Source organism: Pholcus phalangioides, unplaced genomic scaffold (assembly GCF_987345545.1).
Source record: "Pholcus phalangioides strain wild (caught in Gottingen) unplaced genomic scaffold, Ppha-v1.0 ptg000004l_1, whole genome shotgun sequence".
Lineage (NCBI taxonomy): Eukaryota > Metazoa > Arthropoda > Arachnida > Araneae > Pholcidae > Pholcus > Pholcus phalangioides.
This window is the reverse complement of record NW_028301597.1, coordinates 29,442,689-29,466,493: the sequence shown is the minus strand read 5'-3', so window position 1 is coordinate 29,466,493 and position 23,805 is coordinate 29,442,689. Positions and strand designations below refer to the sequence as shown.

Sequence of the window (23,805 nt, the reverse complement as noted above, 5' to 3'; positions counted from 1 at the left end):
CAGTGTAATTATTATACACTCAAAAAATTATTAAATATGACAGCATTAAGTTACTGTGCCCGAGTGGCATGGTAGTAAGATGCTCGTCTACCATCGTGAAGGTTGTTGTCAGGGTTCCGGGTTCGAACCCAAGGGAGGATATAGATAAGATATTTTCCCTAACGAACTCGAGGCGACCACCGATAGACAGCGCCTTTACTTCCAACCCATCTCACTAATGGCAGTAAATAGCGATATGGCCAGAGTTGGTGTTTGGTGAAATAGCATTAAGCTACTCATCGCCTCTCGCGCTTCTTGGCGATATATATAAAATAAGTCTTTTTTTCACTCTCCCGCCAGCTTTTTTCCTTCTGGGAAACGAATTATTTCTCTTTTTTCTCTCTCTCTTTATTTGTTCTGCGCTGTGCCTGATCACGTGTTGTTTAAATGAAGTCACTCTAACACTCTAAGGAAACGGGGTTTTTTAATTAATTTTTGGCTCCGTATTGCCGTTCAAAATATTAATATTCACTATTTTTCTTAGTGACCCATAATAATTCTGCCGGATTTTTGTGTATATTTCAATGAGTAGAATCAGTGGTAGTTGTTTTAAGGCTTTTTGAAGACGTCATCTTGGGACTTTTTCCTTGTAAGATTTATATTTCCTGAGTCACAGTTATGAAATCGCAGTTAGAAATCCTTCTGTGAGACGCAAATAACCCTTGTTAATCACTGAACCGGCCACGGCCCACCACGGTCCCGGTTTGCGGCTCCTTCCAGAAGCCTGTGGTGATACATGCAAGACAATATGGGCATTAGTTCCATCCATTGGTTTTCCACCTTCGCGGCGCGAATGTGAGCCGGCTTCTCATTAGGAAAAGTGCGTCCGCAGTGAGTAGACAGACCCACGACACGATAAATACATGACAGGAAAATTCGAGCATCTGCATCTTTTAATATTGAAGACAGATGGCAGCACACTAAATCATGAAACAGGCATAATTCTGACGACAACATAGAACCACAGTGGGGATCAGCTAAAGTTACGTTTGCAGAAGTTTTTCTCAAATTTCGAGTTGGTCCGCCTTTTTGAAAAATTTGGCCACAGCGAGTAACAGATTTTGTAACAAACAATCGCACACATTAGAATAATTTTCACTGCCAGTTTCGTCCTCGGACGATACATTGAACATTGAAGAATCAATCACACCCCGCTTTTCATCTCAGAGAGATATCGATATAACATCTATTGTGATGCATGTATAATTGTATATATATAACAGCTGCATTGGATTAGTTCCATGTGACCAGAGGGGAAAAAAGTGAAATCTGAGAGGAAAAACTATAAATTAAACATATAATTTTTCCCGCCAAACTTAGGAGGAAACAAATGATTAAGGCATCGTGACTGCAGTTTGATGAGTTTCCATAATTAACATGGACATAATTATCAAGAAAAAATACTCCAATTTGACGATGATCCCGAATCATGTCTTTTGTAATCGGACTTACATCCGCCCATCGAGCTTTGGCCAGAGATCTCAAGCCACTTCGCGAAATAGCCGGCAAAAGTCAGAATCATTTTTGCAATTCAGCCTTTGGATACGTGGCCGCACTTCGAGCTTTGGCATTGACATATGCAAAGCAAGACATATACGGGAAGGTGGGGGGGGGGTCCGTAATAATGAATTCCGAAGTAACCATTTGCCATTCGAAATTTTAATTATTTTTCTTTGCCAATAAATGGTGGCAAGTGGTTCCACTCAGTATTTTTTTGTTTTTCAAAAAATTAAAGTCGTCGTTAATGGGCTAAATTGTCTATGTTACGATAGGTTCAGAGCTGTGTAGGGAGGGCTTGAAGGTTAAGTTCTAAACGGAGGTAGACACTTTTTCCTCGTTATATTTTATTTGAGCGCCAACAAAAGAAGATATCGGCGTATCATTAGAATTATGAATTTGCCGAACATTTGGCCAAATATGACGAGGGAGGAGGAAGCACGTGGACACTTGGAGAGGTTACAGATCCTTATGGTCATTAAAACGAAAGATCATTAGAACGTAATGGAGATCATTAGCTCCTTCCGACTCCAAGAGCAAGGTTATCATCCGTGTTGCAAGAGATAGGGAGTAATACCGAACTGAAATTGAATCGCCCAAATGAGCACCGAGCATTTCCTTTACGAATGCATTAATGAATGTTTTGCCTAGAATTTCAGCGCAAGAAAATGATAGGAAGAGCCCTTCAGTAAGTTATCCGTGTCTCCGAGCTCTTTACACGCTTTCCGTTAAAAACATAAATGCAAGTTGCCACCTCGGAGCCCTGCTCGGGCTCGTTTTGGAAAAGAGGTCGAGAAAATCTCTCAAATCTGCCAATTCGCGTGATTCTATCATAAAATCAAGTCGATGAGTTTGGATCTCAATCTAATTTGGCATCAAGATTATTGAGGATGCGTGAATCGCTCAGAGAGATCACTTGTTCAATTCAATGTAATTTCGAGAGATGCTTGTCTGGTTTAGCATCACAGTTTAAACTATGTCACATAATCACACCTCGGTTATAATGTCAATAATTGGCAATCTGTTGGGCTGACATCGCGCTCCCCCCCCCCCTTTTGTAATGTTAATGATCCTTGGGTATAACGTTGATGAAAATGCCACGATCGTGAATACAAAGATATTTACTCATTTTTCGTCGTTAAGAAGTTTAGAGGGTCCCGACGTGCTCTTAATTTACATGTCCCATATACGGGACACATTACAGTATTTTATTATTTTCCACTTCAAAAATGTACCGTTTTTCCCGGTTTTTCTGGGTGAATGATTTCTTCAATTATTAATCTTACATCAGAGATAAAGGTATTTTGCATTGCTTATACTGTGGGTGAAAATGAATATGGACTATAAATATTCATCTCACTTATTTGCCATCTTTAACGATATTTCTAAAGAAATTTTGAAATCGCTACAAAAATTATGTGTTTACTTTTATATATATTTCGTTCGAAATCATCTTGAATCTAATTTTAACTTCGCGTCACTTGTTTTCTTTCTTCCAAGGGCGTCTAATAACATCAGTATTTTACACCACGTTATCACCGAATGTAATTATCAAGTTGTTGGCATTTGCTATTTTTTGTGTAGACCTAAGTCAAAATACTGCAATACGGTAAACTTCCTTATAAAGAGGCAACGCTTGGGACTGAATTATATAAACTGACTAATCAATTGTAATTTTTTGCTGTTGATAAATACTTAAAAGGGCATTTTCTGGTGGTATTAATGTCGATTTAAGAAAAGATATCAACAACAGCATAAATAAACGTGTTTTTGTAGCCTCTCGATATTACGATAATCCCTCTACAACGATATTTTTTCGTGGGCCGCAGAGTATCGTTACATCGAGGTTTCAATGTTTTCAGCCACAGGACTCTTAATTGGGCGGTGACTGTACGATATTCATCCCCATTGCGATTAACAGTATTTGTACCAGGAACGTAGTTCATTTCTTTATCCAGGAGTCCGCGACTCCCACAGCTCCCTCCTTGCCCAAGCTGTTTGGATTCAGTGATTTTGTTTAGACCATCGAATTAGCGGGATTCTGTTGCTAAGTCTCGCCAGAGAGAGCAACTGGCCTACAATAGCACAGTTATTCAATCATTACGCTTCACTCATAATTTGAAAAACTGATAAATTGATGCAGATGGCAGCACTGTAATAAGAATTACACAGAAACTAACTTCACGTCAGGTTCACTACACATACATTTTCCAGCATGGACCAGGTCTTCTTCGACCACCTGCTAAAATTTCTTCATTTGGACAGAGCGGCAGATCTGGTTAAGAGGAGGAACATTCTGTCGCAATAAATAAAGTACTATACAGGATATTTAAAAAAAGAATCACCCGATTCGAAATGCAAATATTAGGGGCCATTCAAGTATTACGTCAGCATCGAGGGGGGAGGGGGATTTGCTGACTTTTGATGACAGGGGGGAGAGGGTTTGATGGTTGCTTACGTCATCAACTACCCCTTTTTAAAGATATGAAATATTCTAAGGTGCTGACGGGGGGGGGGGGTTCAGTTTTGCTGACAAGGAGAGAGGGGTCAAAAATGGCTGAAAATCTGCTTACGTAATACTTGAACAGCCCCTTTCGAAAAATATTGAACATAGACACTTAATATTAATTTTATATTACACGTGCTAGACATGAAGTTTTTCAACAAACCAAATTGAAGGTGCTCAATATGTCCACCTTGGGATGCACGTCATATGTCTATAGGGTAGTCGAATTCCTCCCAAACTTTTACGAGCATGTTTGCATTCACTGCTTTTACTGCTGCTGTTATGCGTATCTCCAGTTCGGCTATTGTAGACAGAACGGGAGGAACATAAACGTACTCTTTTGTAAACCCCACAAGAAGAAATCGCACACTGTGAGGCCCGGCGATCTTGGAGGCCATCGATGTTTGACTGAATCGTCAGATCCCGTACGGGGCCGATCCATCGTTTAGTAATGCGATTGTTCAAAAATTTTCGAGCGCCCAAGCTCCACTGAGGTGGTGCACCACCCTGCTGGAAAATTAAGTCATCCGAATCGGTTTCTAACTGTGGGAAAAGCAAATATTGACAAACACTGAAGTGGCGGCCGAAAGAAGAGCGTTAGCGCTACCGGTCGCCAACTACGTGAAACTCGAGATTTCCCTCTTTCTACCTATACATTATTCCATCAAAACGAATTAAAAGCTGAATAGTTAAGATTTTTTTTAATCGAATGGTTCTTTTTCGAAACACCCTGTACATTAATGACGGCTAACAATGACAAGCAATGGTATTAGCAAACATGCTGTGCAGGGTGTCCCATTAAGAGCGCCCAAACTCTGTACAGTCAGATTCCTCGCTTGGAATACATAAAAAATGCCCAAAGAACTGTACCAGTACGGCCATAGTTTTCTAGAAAAACGCAAAAGAAAAGTATGATGTCGTATCTGGTGCTATATCAAACGACGGCTTGACGTCATTTGACTGCGCGCATGCATGCCTTGATATGCTGGGTGGACATTTTGAACATCTTCCTATGTAAACATATTCGAATACCGATGTTCATGTTTCCAATAAAGTTTTTTCCGCCCTTGCATCGGATATGACGTCATAATTTATTCTTTCGCATTTTCCTCGAAAAATATGGGTCGTACAGGTACAGTTCTTTGGCCATTTTTTGTGAATTCCAAGCGAGGAATCTAGCTGTGCAGAGTTTGGGCGATCTTGATGAGACACCCTATATATCCAACTTTGAAGTGCGAATTTAAGCGCGTCTCCCATTTGAAAAAGTTTCTCCACAGAGAGGTTCATCGAGACTTCTTTCATCATCATACTTGCATAACCAGAAAATTCAAGCATTTACCATCTTCAGTTCAGCATATGGAAGACAGATGGCGGCACGAACAGTGACTGAATGATCAGGTGAGCAAATGATCGATAGAGTGAGTCCCTCATACAGTCACTAACTCGCTCAATCTCTCGCTTACCCATTCACTGATTCCCTCATACAGTCACACAATCACTCACTTTGGTAGCTCACCCATTCATTAGATCATAGATCATAAATATGGTTAATCTCACTAGCCCGGTCACTCACCCATTCACTTGACCACTCATACGCTCAGTCACCCACTCATTGGATTACTCTTGCGGTCACTCACTCGGTGATATATACAAATACAATACCACAACAGGCAAAATGCCCAACGAGGTGGCCGAGAATGGTCAATCACTCGATTACTTATGCGGTCACTCACTCAGTCATTCATACAATCACTCACTTGGTCATTCATACTGTCAGTCACTCACGTGATTACTCATGTGGTCACTCACTCACTTGATTGCTCATGTGGTCACTCACTCAATTGATTGCTCATACGGTCAATCACGCTGACATTCATACGGTCAATCATCCACTTGATTACTTATGTGGTCACTCACTTGATCATTCATACGGTCACTCATCCACTTGATTACTTATGGGGTCTCTCACTTGATCATTCATATGGTCACTCACACGAATATACATATGGTCACTCACACGAATATACATATGGTCACTCACACGAATATACATATGGTCACTCACACGAATATACATATGGTCACTCACACGAATATACATATGGTCACTCACTCACATAATTATACCTATAGTCAATCACTCTGACATTCATACGGTGACTCATCCACTTGATTACTCATGCGGTCACTCATCCACTTGATTACTTATGCGGTTACTCATCCACTTGATTACTTATGCGGTCACTCATCCACTTGATTACTTATGCGGTCACTCCTCCACTTTATTACTTATGCGGTCACTCATCCACTTGATTACTTATGCGGTCACTTACTTGATCATTCATACAGTCATTCACAGGAATATACATATGGTCACTCACTCACATGATTATCATACGGTCACTCACTCACATGATTATCATACGGTCACTCACTCACATGATTATCATACGGTCACTCACTCACATGATTATCATACGGTCACTCACTCACATGATTATCATACGGTCACTCACTCACATGATTATCATACGGTCACTCACTCACATGATTATCATACGGTCACTCACTCAATTATCATACGGTCACTCACTCGATCATCGTACGGTCACTCACTAGCTCATTCGTTAGCTAAATCACTGGATGACTTACTAGTGACAAAATGCTGTCTGAATTTTCCAAGCGGTGATTTTTTTCGTCGGTGAATTTTTCCGTAGAGCTTGATGAATTGTATGTTTGAAACAAATACAGCAAAAGAAGGCAAGTTTCCAAATTCCGCCTTTCTTATTCCTTGTGCAATATTCAGATATAAAAATCGGATCAATAACTATTCACACTTAAAGAGTTTTTCCATGTCTATGTGAATCAATATTGGAAATAGCGCTTATAGAAGAGTATGGAAGCGATCGAGAAAATTCTGTTTTTCTGGAACAGCGGCGATAAGATCTAGTATATTCCAGTGAAAACTCGTCACTGCTGTTGTCCAGTTTTTAAATAAAAGGAAAAACAAAAACTCTTACGCGAACGATACGTATATATTCGACATTTCTGTCTGCTGCATTATTCATAAACGCGATAGTATTATCAGGCAAAGCACATCAAGGATGCAATACGCGTAAAGCACGTGCTTCTTCGACAAGCATCTAAATCGGCAGTTTATGTCGATCGACAACGCCGAATGGATTTCAGATATCTACGCTCGATTTGCTTGCTTGTGACACGAATGTTTCGAAATACACCGAAGCATTTGCATAATGTCACGTTTCAAAATCGTTTAGGACAGTGCTCAGTGCTCTTCAATCGCTGGTGCGAGGGTCAGTGGGAATCTCCTGCCCTCAAAACTCATGTTGCCGATGCATAATTTTAGATTTAATAAATGAAATACTGTCTCTCTGTATCGATTTTTATTTGTGTCTTAGCGGTCAGAAAGGCTACGAATTATTTATAGTCCATAGATTCATCCATATCCATTTCTCATAGTCCATAGATTATTTTTTCTCATTTTTTTTACTAGTCGTAAAATTATTTCGCTTATTTTTTTACTGGTTCGGCCGGTTTTGGTATATTGGCTGATTTCGGCCGTGCATAAAATTATTTCTCGTACTCATTCATATTTTTCCCGTTCTCAAATTATTTCTCCCATTTACTAATTTTTTTTGGCGGTCCAAAGATTATTTATCAAATTTATTAATTTTTTTAACGGTCCGCAAATTATTTATCGTTATATATATTTTTTTTTCCGGTCTGCAAATTGTTTCTCTTATGTACGGTATCTTTTTGCTAGTCCACAAATTATTTTTAACCGATCCGCAAATTATTATTTTACTGCTCCGAAAATTGTTTCTCCATTTTATTTTAGCTGGTCCGTAAATTCATTCACCAATTTATTTCTGCTGATGCATAAATTATTTGTCGTATTCATTCATATTTTGCACATTCTCAAATTATTCGCCTCGCCCCCGTTTATTCCTCTTAATGCCTAATATCACCCCTCTGAGTTTGTGGCCACTTCAAGGCAACACTCTATATGATACACATATGAGGTATTAAAGGTTCTTATTAAGGTATTATAGATTCTTACTGTTGAGCACGAAAGTGAAAGTGCGGGGATGCTCCTCTGCAGGTGTCGGTCCATCATTACATTCTCCAAAAGACACTCTAGGGGCAGGTTCCGTTACATAAACGTATTTCATAACTACATGTCGTCCTTTACGACGTAACACAACACATGCCGCTATTACTCATAATCCAGCGAAGCCAACGAACGCAAATATCGTTTAAAAATTAGACATTATTTGAAAGGCAACAAAATGAGAGTTCTATGGGTGGTGAAGTCAGAGCCATAACTTCAATACCAGCAATAATTAGTGGATTGAGTTCAATAGACGAGTCGGAGCCAGAAATTATCTGAACTCGATGATTTCTTCAATTGCGGGGAAAAAAGAATGGGAAAAATGCTCAATCGCCATGTGACAAGCTCATTGAGTCCATGCGCCCAAGCCATGCCAATTAGTTATACAATCTAAAGGTTATTCAATGAAGATTTCACTCATTCTTCTTTATTATAATGCCCGTGACGATGCAATTGACGATGCTTATTAGTGGTTTGCATTCTTCTTTTTTTTGTGTCAAAAGACTTGACAGGTGATTAATTTTTTTTTCTAATTTTACAGTATAGATAAGCAATTTTTTGGTCATAACAGTTTGTGATGAAACTCAGTATTTATGTTTCATAGAGTAGATTCCATTAAAAAATTTGACCCACCATGGTCAGATTTCATCAAAAAATTCAAATACGAAATTCGTAGATAAATTCCTTGTTGTCAAAAGACTTTTGTGCGCTACTGTACTTTCTCCTAAAAAAAAAAACTAGTAAATAAATAATAAATTTCGAAATTCCTTAAAATTTATTTTTCGAATGACGTCAGTGTCCTGTACACGGTTTTCAATATTTTAGACTCGTGTAGGGGGATTGATAAAACATGGCGTGTTTCATAATAAAGTCCTGTAAGTACATACTGCAATTATTGAAGATCGAGTGTGAGTTTAGCGACAGGTATTGAATTTCAAATCGAGAGATACGTGAGTCGAAAGTGGATATGTTTTTTCTTTGAATATGTAGAAGATAATGTTAGTGAAGAAGAGAGAGAGAGAGAGAGAGAGAAAGAGTCACCATGATAAAACCTTGTTTGACCTCGAATATCTCTGGTGTCGAATTGACGTCTACTGGCAGCTGCTGATTAATTTGTTTCCCAGGATGCCCCAGTCACGAACTTTGACGTCAATCCTTCGTATAACGAAAACCATGCTTAGGCTTTTATGGAATAGAAAAATACAACGTGCCGCTCATAATACATGCTAATGCTTTCCATTTATTTATTTATATATTTTTTTTGAATATGTGACAATCGTTTAGCCATTCATAACTATCTGTGAGTTTGTTGATAGAAGAACATGCTTACCGTTGAGTCTTTGGTTGTATAGAGAAATTTTCGTTTCGTGGGATGCAACTGACCATAATATTAGGGACTTGACCCATCATCAAGTCAACGTCTTATCATCGAGTCTGTGCTATTACAATCGCGAGAAAAAAAAAATGTTGTTGAACCCTGTCCTTTCTCCGAGATGTGGTCATGATATGGTAATTATATGGCTCATATTTTAATGCCGTTTTTAACATGGTATTAAATTTTTTAATATATATGTTATAGTTAAAATGTGATGAATGCGATTATTATGCATAATTGCCGATCATTTTGGTAAGTTCTATAAATGTCTATAAATTTATGAATTTTACCGGTGATTATGTACAATACCCAAGCGTTGTTGGTGAACATGATAAATTGTTCTAATTTCATCAAACTTTCGTTATTAAGTGTAATCACCATCTCGTATTCGTTTGCGCGATGAATAGGTCGCCTTGCCTTGATGAGATTTATTATTTAGATGGCCACACTTGTGAGCCAGAGTCTGAAGCGGATATAATGAACCCTGATTCAACTCATTCTGAAATCAAACCTTTTTAACGAATTTTACGATCGTACCCGGATCGGGGTCCGACTACATTCATCAAACACTGGATTCATTTGAGGGTTTTTTTTCATATTCGTCAAATTCACCTATAGCACCAGGCTATTATGCATAACTACAGGTAAAAGCGATAAATTTCAAGTATTTATCAAATTTCCCAATAGCGCTTGATATATTGTGTATAATCACCAGAAAGAGTTAAATTTTTTTAGGAGTTATCGAATTTACCACCGACAGCTTGGGTATTATGAACAGCCATCGGCAGAAGTGATAAGTTTATCAAACTTAACTAGACGATTGACGATTATGGATTAATAACCTGCGATTATACGTAATAACAGGTTATTATGCAAACTTATCAATCGTCTTGATAAGTTTGATAAATTTCTCGCTTTTACCGGTGAATATGCGTACTACCCAATCGTTGTTGGTAAATTTTATAAATACTGAAAGACTATCAGTCTTATCGGCATTTATGCACAATAGTCAAGTGTCATTGGTAAATTTGACTAATACCGATGTTATTATTAAAATATTATTATTAAAAGTTTATCGCCTTTATCTGTGATTATGCATAATATTCTAGTGTAATTGATAAACTTGATACTTATGAAAAAAACTTCAAATGAACATGCGTGATGAATACAGTCGGACCCCGATATAATGATACAATATGTGTATGAATTACCATGTACAGTATATCGCATATTGCGATTTATCATGATTACTAACGACACGACGCTTGGGTATTATGCTAATAGCCGGTAAAAGTAATTAATTCAGGGAAATTTATCTGGAAGTTTGATAAATTCATCACTTTCGCCTTTGGATATGCATACTACCCAAGCGTCGTTGGTAAATTTTATAAATACTGAAAACACTATTCATCTTATCGGCGTTTATGTATAATAACCAAGTGTAATTGGTAAATTTGACAAATAATTGAAATTTATCGCCTTTAACTTTTAATTTATTTTTTCACATAAAAAAATGATTGGTGGTTATGTATAATAACCGCATTTATCACATTTACCGCGCGTAACATATATATATAAAAATGTTCCACGTTTGTAAGTGCAACAGTAGCAGACATATTTGAATTCAAATATTGGAGGAATGTTGGAAAAGAATAGCAAAAATTAACGCGGACAACTCTTCTTTCCCTCATTTATGCTGTTCTTTCCCAAGTTTCCACCGTTTTCGGAATTCAAAAAAATATCTCTGCTAATATTGCACTTAGAAACATGGAACTTCATTTTTTGCTGCTGTTGGTCTCAGAAGAGACAGGGCAACAACTTCGTAATTGGATGTTTTAGAACAGGGGTGTCCGTATATAAAGTTGATTTTATACTTTAATAACCACACAATCCTTTACAACATGAATGACATGTCTGCGTTCTACACATTATTTGCATACTTTTTCTAAAGTGTGCCTTTACGATCAACGGCCCGCCAGTAAAATGCTGTGCGTGCTGTTTGCTATGCGCCCTATATATGATGTCTCACAAAAAATACTTATGTTGCTGTATTATTAAATATCGTTATGCTCACATTAGATGTATCGAGATTCTGTCAAGAACAGTATTCAATTACGGTGAAACCTAGCTACAACGATAGTCTCGATATAACAATAAATCCCTCTACAACGATATTTTTCGAATCTTGTTTAGAATTGTCTTTAAATGTCTTTGAAAGTTGAACTTCTCTGGATACAACGATATCCTTTACTACGATAAATTTCTCTATAACGATATGTTCAAAGAGATTTTTGAAACTGCTATATATAAAAAACATTTTTTTTTACATTTTATCAAAAATCATTTTTAATTTTAACCTCGTCACTTGTTTTCGTTCAATAACATCGAGATTCTGCACTAAAAGATCACAGAGAGCTCTAAAAAACTTATTGGCATTTGCTACCTTCTGTGTGAGACGCAAGAGTGCAGTGCGATAAAATCATTACGTGACCAATACGTTTAACTGGATTTTATTAATCAACTTGTCAATTAAAATTCTTTGCGATGAATAAACTCAAAAATGCGCATTTTCTGGTGGCATTAAGAATGCCGATGCAGAAAAGATGACAAGAGCATAAAATCGATCCCACGTAAGGGTATTGTTGCCTTCCGATATAACGATATTCCTTATACAACGATATCTTTTCCTCCTAGTCCCCAGAATATCGTTATATCGGGGTTTCACTGTACTATAATAATCAGCCGAGTTACCTTAGTTTTCCTTTATATTACATCAGTGATCATTATTAGGGCTAGAGCTTTTATGACCAAAATATTTCTAGAAAATGCTAAATTGAAGAATATGCCCTATAAAGAAAAAAAAAACTAAATTGTTTTCCTTTATGGTAACATTAATTTTTAGTAAAATAATGTAGCAGTTGTGCTAGGGGTATCGATGCAATTAAAACTATTTTAAACCATCAGTTGCTGTTTAACACGTTCAGGCCAGCGCCAATTTTCATGTTTTTCGCTGTCAGACGGTGCTCGAATTCATGTTTCACTTCATCTGGCGGCGATGTACACAAAGATGTAAAGAATGTTACAAATGTTTATGTAAAAGAAAGGGTAGACAGTATGCCACGAAGAAAACCAGAAAAGTAACGACGTATAGTAGCAATTGTAAAGGATAGCCACCACTCTGTTTACAATGTTTCAAAAATTGCATCGAAACAAATAAACAGTTATGTTAAGTTTATAATATTGAATTGTTACGTTTTTACTAACAATTTTTATTTTATAAGTTATGTTTATATAACGTTGAGATAAAATAAAATAAATCCGACATTTTTTTTTCAATTAGTATACGTTTTGAATTTCCATTATGTAGTACATCTTCAACTATATGGCAGTTCTTGTCTAGTTACTAAACGAACTACATTTTTTATGGTACGCAGCGTCTGGTCGAATATTCAAGTGTGACCCACCGGTGGTGCACGCCGTCCGATGGGACAGTCGAGTTCGACCCACCGGTGATGCACGCCAGCATGAACGTGTTAAAGTGAAATCCTCTTTAGTTTACTAACTACGAACATGTGTATATCTCAGACTCAGTAAGATATATAGCTTTAAAATATATATAACAGTTTACAGTACTAAACTGAACAGATAACAGTTTCTCTACCAAACTGAAAATTTATTACCTAAAACCATGCCAGTAAAAAAAAAATGCAAGTAATTGAAAATATGAATTCATCTACAGTTGAGGGGGCGACTTCATCACGTGATAAACTTGCTTAATCCTTTCAGACCAAAACTTTCATTTATTGGAATTTTCAAATTTTTGGCATTTTGATACTCAAAAAATGCATTAAAAAGAAAAACATGTCAGCTAATATTTATTTAAAAAAATGTTTTCTTTTAATTTTCAATTTTTTTTTGTGAAGAAAAAATTCACTTCATTTAAATTTTTTCAGTCAAGATCATGCAGGTTATATTCATCCTCACAGACAATTTTTTTCCTGAATGATATTGTTAAAATATGTAATAAAATCACACTTTATGTGCTGCTCTCTGATGGAAAACCCCCTAAAGTTCATATTAAGCACATTTCTAACTCAAAACTTCCACAATCCTTCAAGTCTAAAGCTTAACTCACTTAAGGTGAAGGAAAAAAAAATTCAGAGTGAGAAAGAACTGCTCACACGTTTGTCGCACCAGTATCTAAAAAGGTTAATGAGATTTTAACGTAATGCAAATTGAATATTTCTCACGTTATTATAAATTAAATATAGTTGTTCAGCTAAAAATTTCATTAGTGCGTGTAATACAGAATATCGTTACGCATTTGGTATAAAGATGTGTGAAACTAGTTTAATGGTTCAATCCCATACACACACATTCGTGCCATTGCAATTCTTTATCTTTTACAAACACGGATGAAATAGTGTTTGTAAGAGATACAGTATATAGTGCTGTTAGTATATTACTGATTGAAACAATTCATCAACTCGGCAATTTAATTAATTAGAGTGAATTTTTAATAGGCTAAAATGGTCGATTAAGGGTAAAATATCCAGTTCGAATCGAGTTTAATATAATCTAATAAATTTAATGTAATCTTTTAATCATCTAAAAACTGATGAAATCTTGCTTGGCAAAGTTGAATAGTTTTACCTTTTTTACATTTATTTTTCAAATGCCATCAATTTCGTGCGACTTCAGAAATCTTTGAACACCTGAAATTTCAGAAGCTCTCAAAAATGACAATGAAAGGGAATAGACTCTTTCTTAATAATTTATATACAAATACAACGCCACAACAGGCAAAATGCCCAACGAGGTGGCTGAGAAGAAAAAATGACAATCGATTTTGCAATATATATTGCATTTATATAACGCTATCTTGTACTGAAATCGGGTAGGGATCTTGAATCTTACGAACAACGCTGCCGTAGAAGGCGCCAACTGAAGGAAGGGGGCGATTTTTTCCCCCACCAAAATATTATTCGCTTATACTTGAAATATGATCAGAACAGACCCTGCCTGAAATGACACTAAAATACGTAATTTTCAAAATACCAAGATATTGAGAAAAGAAATTGGTATAATGTGGTTGTTGTTTTCTTCTTGTTTTTTAGCATGTATATTCAAATATACACGGGACCATAGAGGGTCAAGTATTCATTCGGATATTAACCAATTTACATACAAGCGTTTTGCAAGAAATTAGTATTACCTGTATTTAACGAATCGGCGATAAATATGGTAACCTTGCCCTAACGTAAATGGAGGGGGGGGGGGAAAGAAAAATATATAGAAAGAAAAAGTAATAGATAAGCGAGTTATTTAAGAGGTCTCTTTTCACCCTCACCCTACGTGTTCTCTTTCGCTCATACATGTATATAGTAGAAAGATACATTATATGTGTGCGAAAAAAAAATCTTCCGTAGATAACAGAGGGCTGCTATAAAGCCTCGCGATGGTGAGGAGAGAGGAAAGAAAACACAGAAAACTTATTTGAATTTATTCACTGGAGTTTGGACCTAACATTACGCCAGTGATCGTAAAGGTGGTCAAGCTTTAACAGCTCTGTGGGTATTTAAGAACAAAATAAGTTATATCTAAGTAGTTATCTTAATGTCGAAAAGAGAGATAACATATATAGATACACAACCGCACGCGAAGGTAGGAAAAATGATTTATAGCTCTGTGTCATGATTCGGTATACGGAAAAGATGGAGACAATGATCAAGGGTATAAGGATAGATTATTCTTGGGAGTTTGACAGTTCAGTTTTCTTTTCATACGAAGAATCAAAGATTGGATGGCATTACGGTCACTGCTAATCAAATGTGTTTCGGGTGCTCATTAATCACTGCAGAAAACACACGGGAAATCTATTGTGTATCACTCTATGAGGAAATGCTTCCGGATGACGAGTTTATTGCTGGGAATGTATTGGTTGTTTTGATTTCTTCATGAAGTAAAATACAGTATCCTGATTTAAATATGGATGAACTTGATAACAATATGCAGATTGCATGAATTGAGTTAGGCTACTCGAAACAATTCTACAGCTTTAACCAATGGTCAGACCGATAAAAATTTGTATCACTCAAAAGAACCTCGAACCTTCATTTGCACATCGGGATGCCGTATATGGACTATAACAGTTCACATCCTCTTCGCCATTGTTCTGCCAGTTAAATGCAGTAGTGGACTAAAGACCTGGTTGGTGTAAGAGAATAGGGATGTTGACAATTTAGGAGTCGTCTCACACCACCTCCAAGATGGCGAAATTTTTGGAAAATAGATGTGTAGCTGGAAGTACACATCTTTACCACATATCACTCAAAAGATGCGCTCTACTCTTTCGTAATGATAAAAATTAAATACGCAATCAACCGACAGAGTGTGCCTTTACACTAACATTCACTAAGAACAGAAATAGCATCACAAAAATTAAAATCATCTTCTTCACATTGATTTTTTTTCCATTTGATATTGCTCAATACGTTTTGAAAAAATTGAGTTATTTGAATGTGACGCATGGTATGGTTTTGATGCGTCGGGGGTTGTCAATCTCCCAGACATGGGGAGGGGAGTCTATAAATAAATTTAAAACAAGAAAATACCGGACAAGAACTTTTATAAAATCTTTATAGTGTGATGCCGGGAGACCGTATGCGGCCCTCGACAAGGTAAAAATACTATGTATCAAATTTCAGGTTACTATTTGAGTTACTACCTTCATTCATTGTTTCTAGTGATGGAAAATAATTTACTATGTTCTCATACGCTAGAGATATCTCTAATATGGTATTGGTTGAAGGAGATGCTCTCGTAAAAGCGATATATGCGTCACAATTCTGTTTCCGTGTGATTTTGTGGACGTACAGGAGCACCAGGTGCGCAAGCATCTTTTCACATCTAATAGGTAGTGTGCCGTATCCATGTGTGCCTTGGATTTTTTTTTTTTTTGATACCATACTTTGATCTTTTCTTGGTACCATCACGTATTTACCCATTCTGGACAACCTCGTAGCGGATGGTCAATACGAACCTTGTGACTGGGTACACTTTTTATCGCGATAATAATGTCCCGTCTATTCGATGAGAGCAGCCGCTATGGGAAGAAGGCGCCAAATCACTGGTAAGGTAAATAAATAATTGCAGAAACTTTTGACAAAAATGTTTTGTCGGTTGAAATTCCAACTATGAATGTATTATGGAATTATGAATGTATTGTGCCAAAGAAAGTGCAATTTTTGATGCATCGCATCTAGCTAGGAACGCAGAAAGATAAACACACACACAATAATGTCCGAAGTCGTTGCGCTTCCATCGACGTTATGAGCAAGCTTCATTAACATTATTCTCTATGAGAATCAGTCCAGACAGCCAACTTTTAACGTTATGACCGAGTTTGACTATATTTTCCGGCTTTGTATCAAAACTAGTTTCATACGCATAACACTGATGTCAATGATGCATTTTAATTTTTCTGTGTCAGGATCAAAGTCACTGAAATATTAATTAATTAGAGAGATATGAAAGGTATTAATGATATGAATGTCGTTGGAGAACACTAACTAGAATTATCTGAAGGCTGATTTGTTACGATATTCTGATTGGTCAATTTATAGACTTGTTTCATTTTTTCCTACCTACACTATATCTCGTGCTCATTTAATGTTGATTTTTATTTTTAGAGAGTGGTGGTTGATGAAGGTGAGAACAACAACCCGAAATGGACCCTAGCAGATATGGAGAAGTATATGCTGGATGAAGAAGAAACAACAATGGCCTTGGGATTGATGCCACGGCACCTGAAACACGGGCCGTCGGAAACGAGAAGCCCGAAAGAAACCGAATCAAAATCCCAGAAAGGCAAATTGGAACGCGTCGACACCACGACCGTCGAACCGACCCAACAACAGCTCCAACACCATAACGGCAACGTCCACGAGAGCGCCGGAGAAGAGAGCAGCCCGTCTTGGGCTTCTAGTAGCGCTGGGAACACCCCTTCTTACGGAAGCGCGGGCACCGCCTTCGAGTTCGACAAGCCCAAGGTGGCCGATTACGCGGATAAACTGAAGACGAGCGCAACGGCTCCAGTCATAACTACTACCACCTGCACTCCGACCTCGACACCCGTCAACCCGCGGCAGAGGCACTTGTTAACCAGGTCCTGCCTGTCGAAAGAACCGAAGTGCTCCTTGGACCCGTCTCTGACCAAAGACCTGTTGGAGGCGCTCGATTCAGACCAAGACGACCGACATGATTCGTTCTTCAAGAGGAAGTCCAGGAAAGGTTCGTCGGGCAGTGTGCAGGACTGTTCCGGTAGTCATTCGGGAACACCGAGCAGGGGCAGCCGCCTCAGTAGGCTCCTGAGGCGCACGCATAGTGCCGGATGCTCTAAGGAAATTCCTCCTCATAACTCTTACAACATGTCGAAGGTGGTAAGTACTCAATCATTCTTTGTCAATAGATTATTAATAGCACATTTTAATATTTTTGTTATTATCATCCACCAATAAGTTTTTAAGACTAACAAACGGGTCGAACATGTTATATTTAAACACTGACTGAGACATGACTGATGATGATGCTTCCAAGATGAAGGCTGACAGAACACTAGTCTTCTCAATTGGCGAGAAACCTCATACAGTGAAACTTCTCAATTACAGACGCTGGGGTAAGAGGATTTTTTCCCCCAACGGAAAGTGTTCGCTTATGGGTAGTAAAATACATTGAAGTGTCCGTTGACGTAATTAAAAAATGTTTGCTAACGGGAGTTGTCCACAAACGGTGAGTGTCCGTTAAGAGACAACAAGTCAAAGTCGGATACCTAGGGTTCCATTAAAGATGTTGAAGTTAGACATCAAAACTAACCATGACCCCTGTTCTGTCAGGATCCAGGTTCGAACCCCGTTGGCGGCTCAGTGATGGTCGGCTGAAGTTGGTTTTCTGCGGTTTTAAAATCTCAAGGTTAAAATTCGATGTGGTCTCCCATTTACCAAGTCTCTCCGTAGAGAGCAGGGGGGCCTTCAACATGATACTTACATAACATGAAAATTCAAGCATTTACCATCTTCAACTCGAAACATGGAAGCCAGATGGCAGCAACAACAACAACAATACACGAAACAAGCACAACGCTAACAACATAAATTCGTTAGGGCCACGCCGGCTTCGCACTTACAAACCCACGTTCCTGCATGTAACCAATTCGTTAGAAATCTCCGGTGCATTGCGGTTGGACGCAGCCATTTGGACTGAGCTGTTTTTACGCGGGACATTTGAGCCCGTGCCGTTTAGACAACGACTGATTTGACTCCTACGTTTCGACGCAACAATTCTCAATAATAAATTCTCGTATAATAAAATCCGCCACGGTCTAGCCCCATTGGGGATATGCTAAAATTTCGCGACGGGCGATAGAGCACGGACCGTGTTCAGTTTGAAAGGAAGAAAGAATTCTTAATATCATGAGAGTTTGAGTAATCGAGTACGTACTGTGCTCACATCTTTATGCTATAACTTAATGTGGTTATGCTATATTGCTACATTTGGTACCGCCTGTTAGCTATTCCAATGATAAATCCGATGATGCCAGTTCCATTATGTCAGTACCTAACACGTAAAGGTAGGCTCTAAGAACGTATCCACTTTAAAACTTGAGGCCGTGACACGTCAAGACTATGACACAGTATACCCCATTTTTTTCCCAGCAATAATTAAAATGAAAAAAGTAATAACGACTAAATTAATAAGACGTTACATAACGATCCAGCTGATTGGACGCAGAAACGGTATGGGTCCAAATGTCTGGTGTCCAAACGTCCTGTTCCGAGATATTTTGATCTCAAAGGAATGTGCACGAGGTGCATGAACGGTTAAATAGTAGTAGTATTGTGGCCATTCTGTACTATAGGAGTATGTATATGTTTTAATATATACATATATAGTAAGACGCGCTAACCAATCAATACTAACTATATCGGCTTCCAATAACATTCGATAAAACGCATCCACAGAGGCAGTAGTGATCTAGTTTTCCGGCAACAACTGATTAAACACCGATCAATCACGATGGGTTCTGAACCAGCAACAATTCACAGATACGCTTTTGCCGATAAATTAGTGTCTCGACATAGAAATCGTAGCTACAAACAATATAGCGCGTGTTATATATTGGATGAATTCACGGCAGCGTGTATTACATAGTATGTTATATCAATCTTTGCTAGGCAAAAAACCGGAAGGTGTGAAAGGAAAAAAAAACCATGGAATCTTTGTATTGATTTCCGGGGTCTCCTGACTAATTGAGGAAGCGGGCATTTTATCTTTTCAATTAACTAGGTGAAGGACATCGTTTTAGCGGAAAAAGTTTTTCAAGGATATTTTCTTCAATGACCTTTATCTTTTGAAGTCAATGTAACTCCGTAGAATAGTCCAAGCTGCCTTAAATTCCGACAAGAATCATGGGTCTGATTTCGTGTGAGCAAGTGGATCTACTAGTTCGAGTTCCATGTGCTCGGTTGGTTTCGCCACCCTTTTTTCCTAAATCAGAAGTGTGGTCATTTGATCATTTTTGTCGCAACACGGTCATTTCTGCACACGACGGCTAACTAGACCGGGACCGCATTGGCAACCTTTTTATACTGACCGAGACGTTGGTGCGCTAACACAGGTCATGTCACCATTTCTGATGTACCCCTGCGTCATTAAAGTTTCTGACAAGGACGAACTGGGCATTGAACTCACGACACCTTTAAACATCCTTTGGTACTTTAGGCGAGTATTTTATCGACCTGGGCTACTACGCCGGAATCAGAAGTGAGAGGCTGTTGGATTGAGTGAATATAGTATTATGTGAATACGTATTTGGGGCCATTCCAGTGTTACGTCAGCAGATTTTTAGCCATTTTTTACCCTTCCCCTCCCCGTCAGCAGAACTCCGACCCCCCCCCCCCCTTGTCAGAAAAATTTCGCCGGCTCTGTCACCTATACCCTAACGCACATCAGAGACGTTCGCGGAAGGGGGGAGGGCACGAGCCCCTCTATGCCCCCCGAGAGACGATCAAAAATTCAATTTTTTAATGCAAAAAAATTTTTTATTAAATTAAAATTCCGGAAGAGAAAGTACCTTTATATGTTATTATTCCATCAATTTTTATGTCAATTTCAATGCTATTTCAAGGCTAAGAACTCAAAATTCATTTCCAAGAAATGCATTGTAAACCACCCTCTAAGCCAGTGATTCCCAACGTGGGCGTTAACGCCCCCTGTGGGGGGGCGATGGAAGTTCCAGGGGGTGGTAAAAGTTACGGGTTTAACATAGGATCCTATGGGTTATATTGCGTTGAGGGGCGATGGGAGAAAAAAATTTCTGTAGAAGGGGGCGATGTGGGACAAAAAAGATTGGGAAACTATGCTCTAAGCCATAGTTTCATAACCATTTTTGTCCCATCGCCCCCTTCCTTAGAATTTTTTTTGTCCCAGCGCCCCTCAACGCAATCTCATCCATAGAATCCTATGCTATACCCGTAGCTTCTACCGCCCCCTGGAACATTCCATCGCCCCCCAGGGGGCGTTAACGCTCACGTTGGGAATCACTGCTCTAAACCATATATGCTAAACCCATGGCCCGCGTAATCCTATCTCAGTTTTCGAATCTGGTAGCCCTGTGCTGGGACGAAGATTTTTTAAAAATTTAGAAAAAATGTGAAATATTTTCAAATACACCAGTTTTTGAATTTTACCGCTATTGAAACCTATGAGAAAAGTATTGTTGCTGCAAATGGCTGATATATTTTGAAAATAGTCAATTTCCTTTTTCGTAGACAGCAGCGCCATCTATTTCCAAAGTCCACAACTACTTTTGAAATTTCGCCTGAAATTTTACCGCTTCCCCAAACATAATGCAGCCAGCTAACAATGAATTAGGAATATGGACGAGGTGCATGAGCGGTTTAGTAGTGAATTTCTATCGCTTTTTCAGTACCTATTTTTATTGATTTGTCCAGTGAAGTTTGGAACGCCCTGTACATTTAGTGAAATTCATTTCAAGAAAGACATGCACCCACGCCGATAATACTACCGGGGAAAAAAAAGATGCGTATGAATTTTCATTGCCATGACGTCATATTGGTTTTTGTTCCTCATCGGATAACGCATTTGAGAAATACAAAACTTGTTGCATTTGTTACCTTTACATCCTTTGATTTTTAGGACTCGGTCTAACACTAGCATATAAATAGAATGATTAAAAGCGTCTAAAGATAAGTAGGATGTTCGTCTGTGCTTATCGCGTGACATCTAGATGGAAACTGTGAATAACACATCGACGTGTTAACGAGTTATTCCCCCTTCCTCCTCCACAAATAATTTACCTTCCGTTTTAAATGAATGCTTCGTCCTCACACACAGAAAATGCCGAAAGCGTTTTCTGGCGAATGATCAAATTTTCAGCGTTGTATCTCCTATTCTCAGGGTCACCGCTGACGCAATACGGGTGACGTTATTTTATATATATTTTTTTTCAGTCCGTGACCCTGAGAATTACACACGTTTATTGCCATCCTGGAAGGAAGTAACTCATTTTTGTCTTCTATAGTTTTGTTAAATAGGCAATTATTGCGTGACCCGATGTGATATGTGTATTCAAGAGCGCGGTTGTAACACCTGATGAGATGGGGGAAAAATATCCATTCCGTGGATATTTTTTGCACGATACATGGCTTATGTTGAAGCACCTGGGAATCGTGTTTTGATTGTGGTCGCAGGCTGTGCACATGAAGTATCTTAACGCGTAACCCTCATTATAGTACGGACGGGCACTTATTATTTAGTCTCAGAGCCACACTTACGGGGGTGTGCCGCACAGGGTGCCATTACTTGCAATAAAAGAAACGTTAAATCTCCGTTAAAAAATCTCGCCACAAAGAGCAACAGGTTTACAACGGTATACTATTCAGTTATTACACGTTATGTATAGTTAGAAAAATTGTTGGCAGATGGCAGCACTACACATGACAAACATTACACAGAAATAAATTTTACGGAAGGTTCACTACATGCACACACATTCCAACATGTACCAATTCGTTAGAAGTGGCGCAGAGGAATATGAACGAGGTGCATGTCTGGTTCATTAGTAGTAAAAGAAACGGAAAAACAAAGTTTGGGTGTGTTGGAATGCAACTATTATACAGAATACTATACACAGAAATTCTGAAAAATCTCTTTCCGAAAGTACGGAATAAACACAAAATTAGATGTAATTAATCAACAATCGCGTGAATTGATCAAGGATTAATGAAATTTATAATTCCGCTATTAATGAAAATTCTGAATTTATGAAAGAAATAACTTCAGGGTTTATGAAAGAAATTATTCCTGGAATTATGAAAAAAATAATATAATTTATGAAGTTATTTCAAAATTAGTGGTGGCCTTCAAGAACTTGATTTGATTCGGGGGTTCTGCTCTCGGGCCTTGTTCATCCTTCCGTTAAGAGGCAGAGGCTGGCCTTATCTAGGCTCACCATTTTCATCCAGAAAAATACGAGCACTAGGTATTTAAAAGACGAGGCATTTTTAATTCTAGCCAAACGTAAGAAAAATCGCCACTAAAAAAATATTACCAAAATAGTATTTAAATTTTTGTCATAATTATCATAAGTTATGAGAATTGTTCTGATCCTTGCTTTCAGAAAAAGAATAAAAAATTCAAGCATAAGTTCCGTTGAAAAACGGAAAAACTGTTGTTATATGACAGAAAACTGTCTATCCTAGAAATTAACACTGTCAGTTACCACTTGATGGCGACACGTGCGTTGATGCTACAGATAGCCGTCAACAGTCTTGATAGTCATCTCAGAAATTAATACTGCCGGTGGCCGCTTGATGGCGACACATACATTGATACACGGATTTTGGACAGGAGATTTTTCAGTCTCTGTCTGTCAAGATTTCATAAACTGATTTCTCAGCAAGTACTTGCGAAATTCCGAACAATTTTTCTAGTTCAAAGGCTAAAAAATATCATCTATATTTTTTAATACCAGAGAACAGTAACGGCAGCATTAGGGAATGCTTTTCGACGTATGGACTTTCGAGCGGAGCGAAATAGAATTAAAATTGTACGGATGAAATAGAATGAGCGTGTAGTGTGGACCATAGGCGGTATAGACTACATTAGATCAGTCGACTCCACCTTTGATTCTTGGGGGTCACGGTCACGGTCTTGGGGGGGGGCGTATCTCCGTCC

General features: G+C 38.2%; 1 protein-coding gene across 3 annotated transcripts in view; it reads left to right on the top strand.

Moving 5' to 3' along the window:
* LOC149087058 (uncharacterized) overlaps nt 1-23,805 on the top strand; it is a 292,357-nt gene that overhangs the window by 180,842 nt on the left and 87,710 nt on the right. For 2 of the 3 annotated variants that reach the window (XM_089231284.1, XM_089231285.1), the window contains exon 2: nt 17,241-17,990. In XM_089231284.1, coding sequence (XP_089087410.1) covers nt 17,241-17,990 — 750 coding nt within the window. Of the gene's footprint in view, nt 1-9,538; nt 9,684-17,240; nt 17,991-23,805 lie in introns of those variants that run through there. The other variant, XM_089231287.1, reaches the window with a different exon arrangement.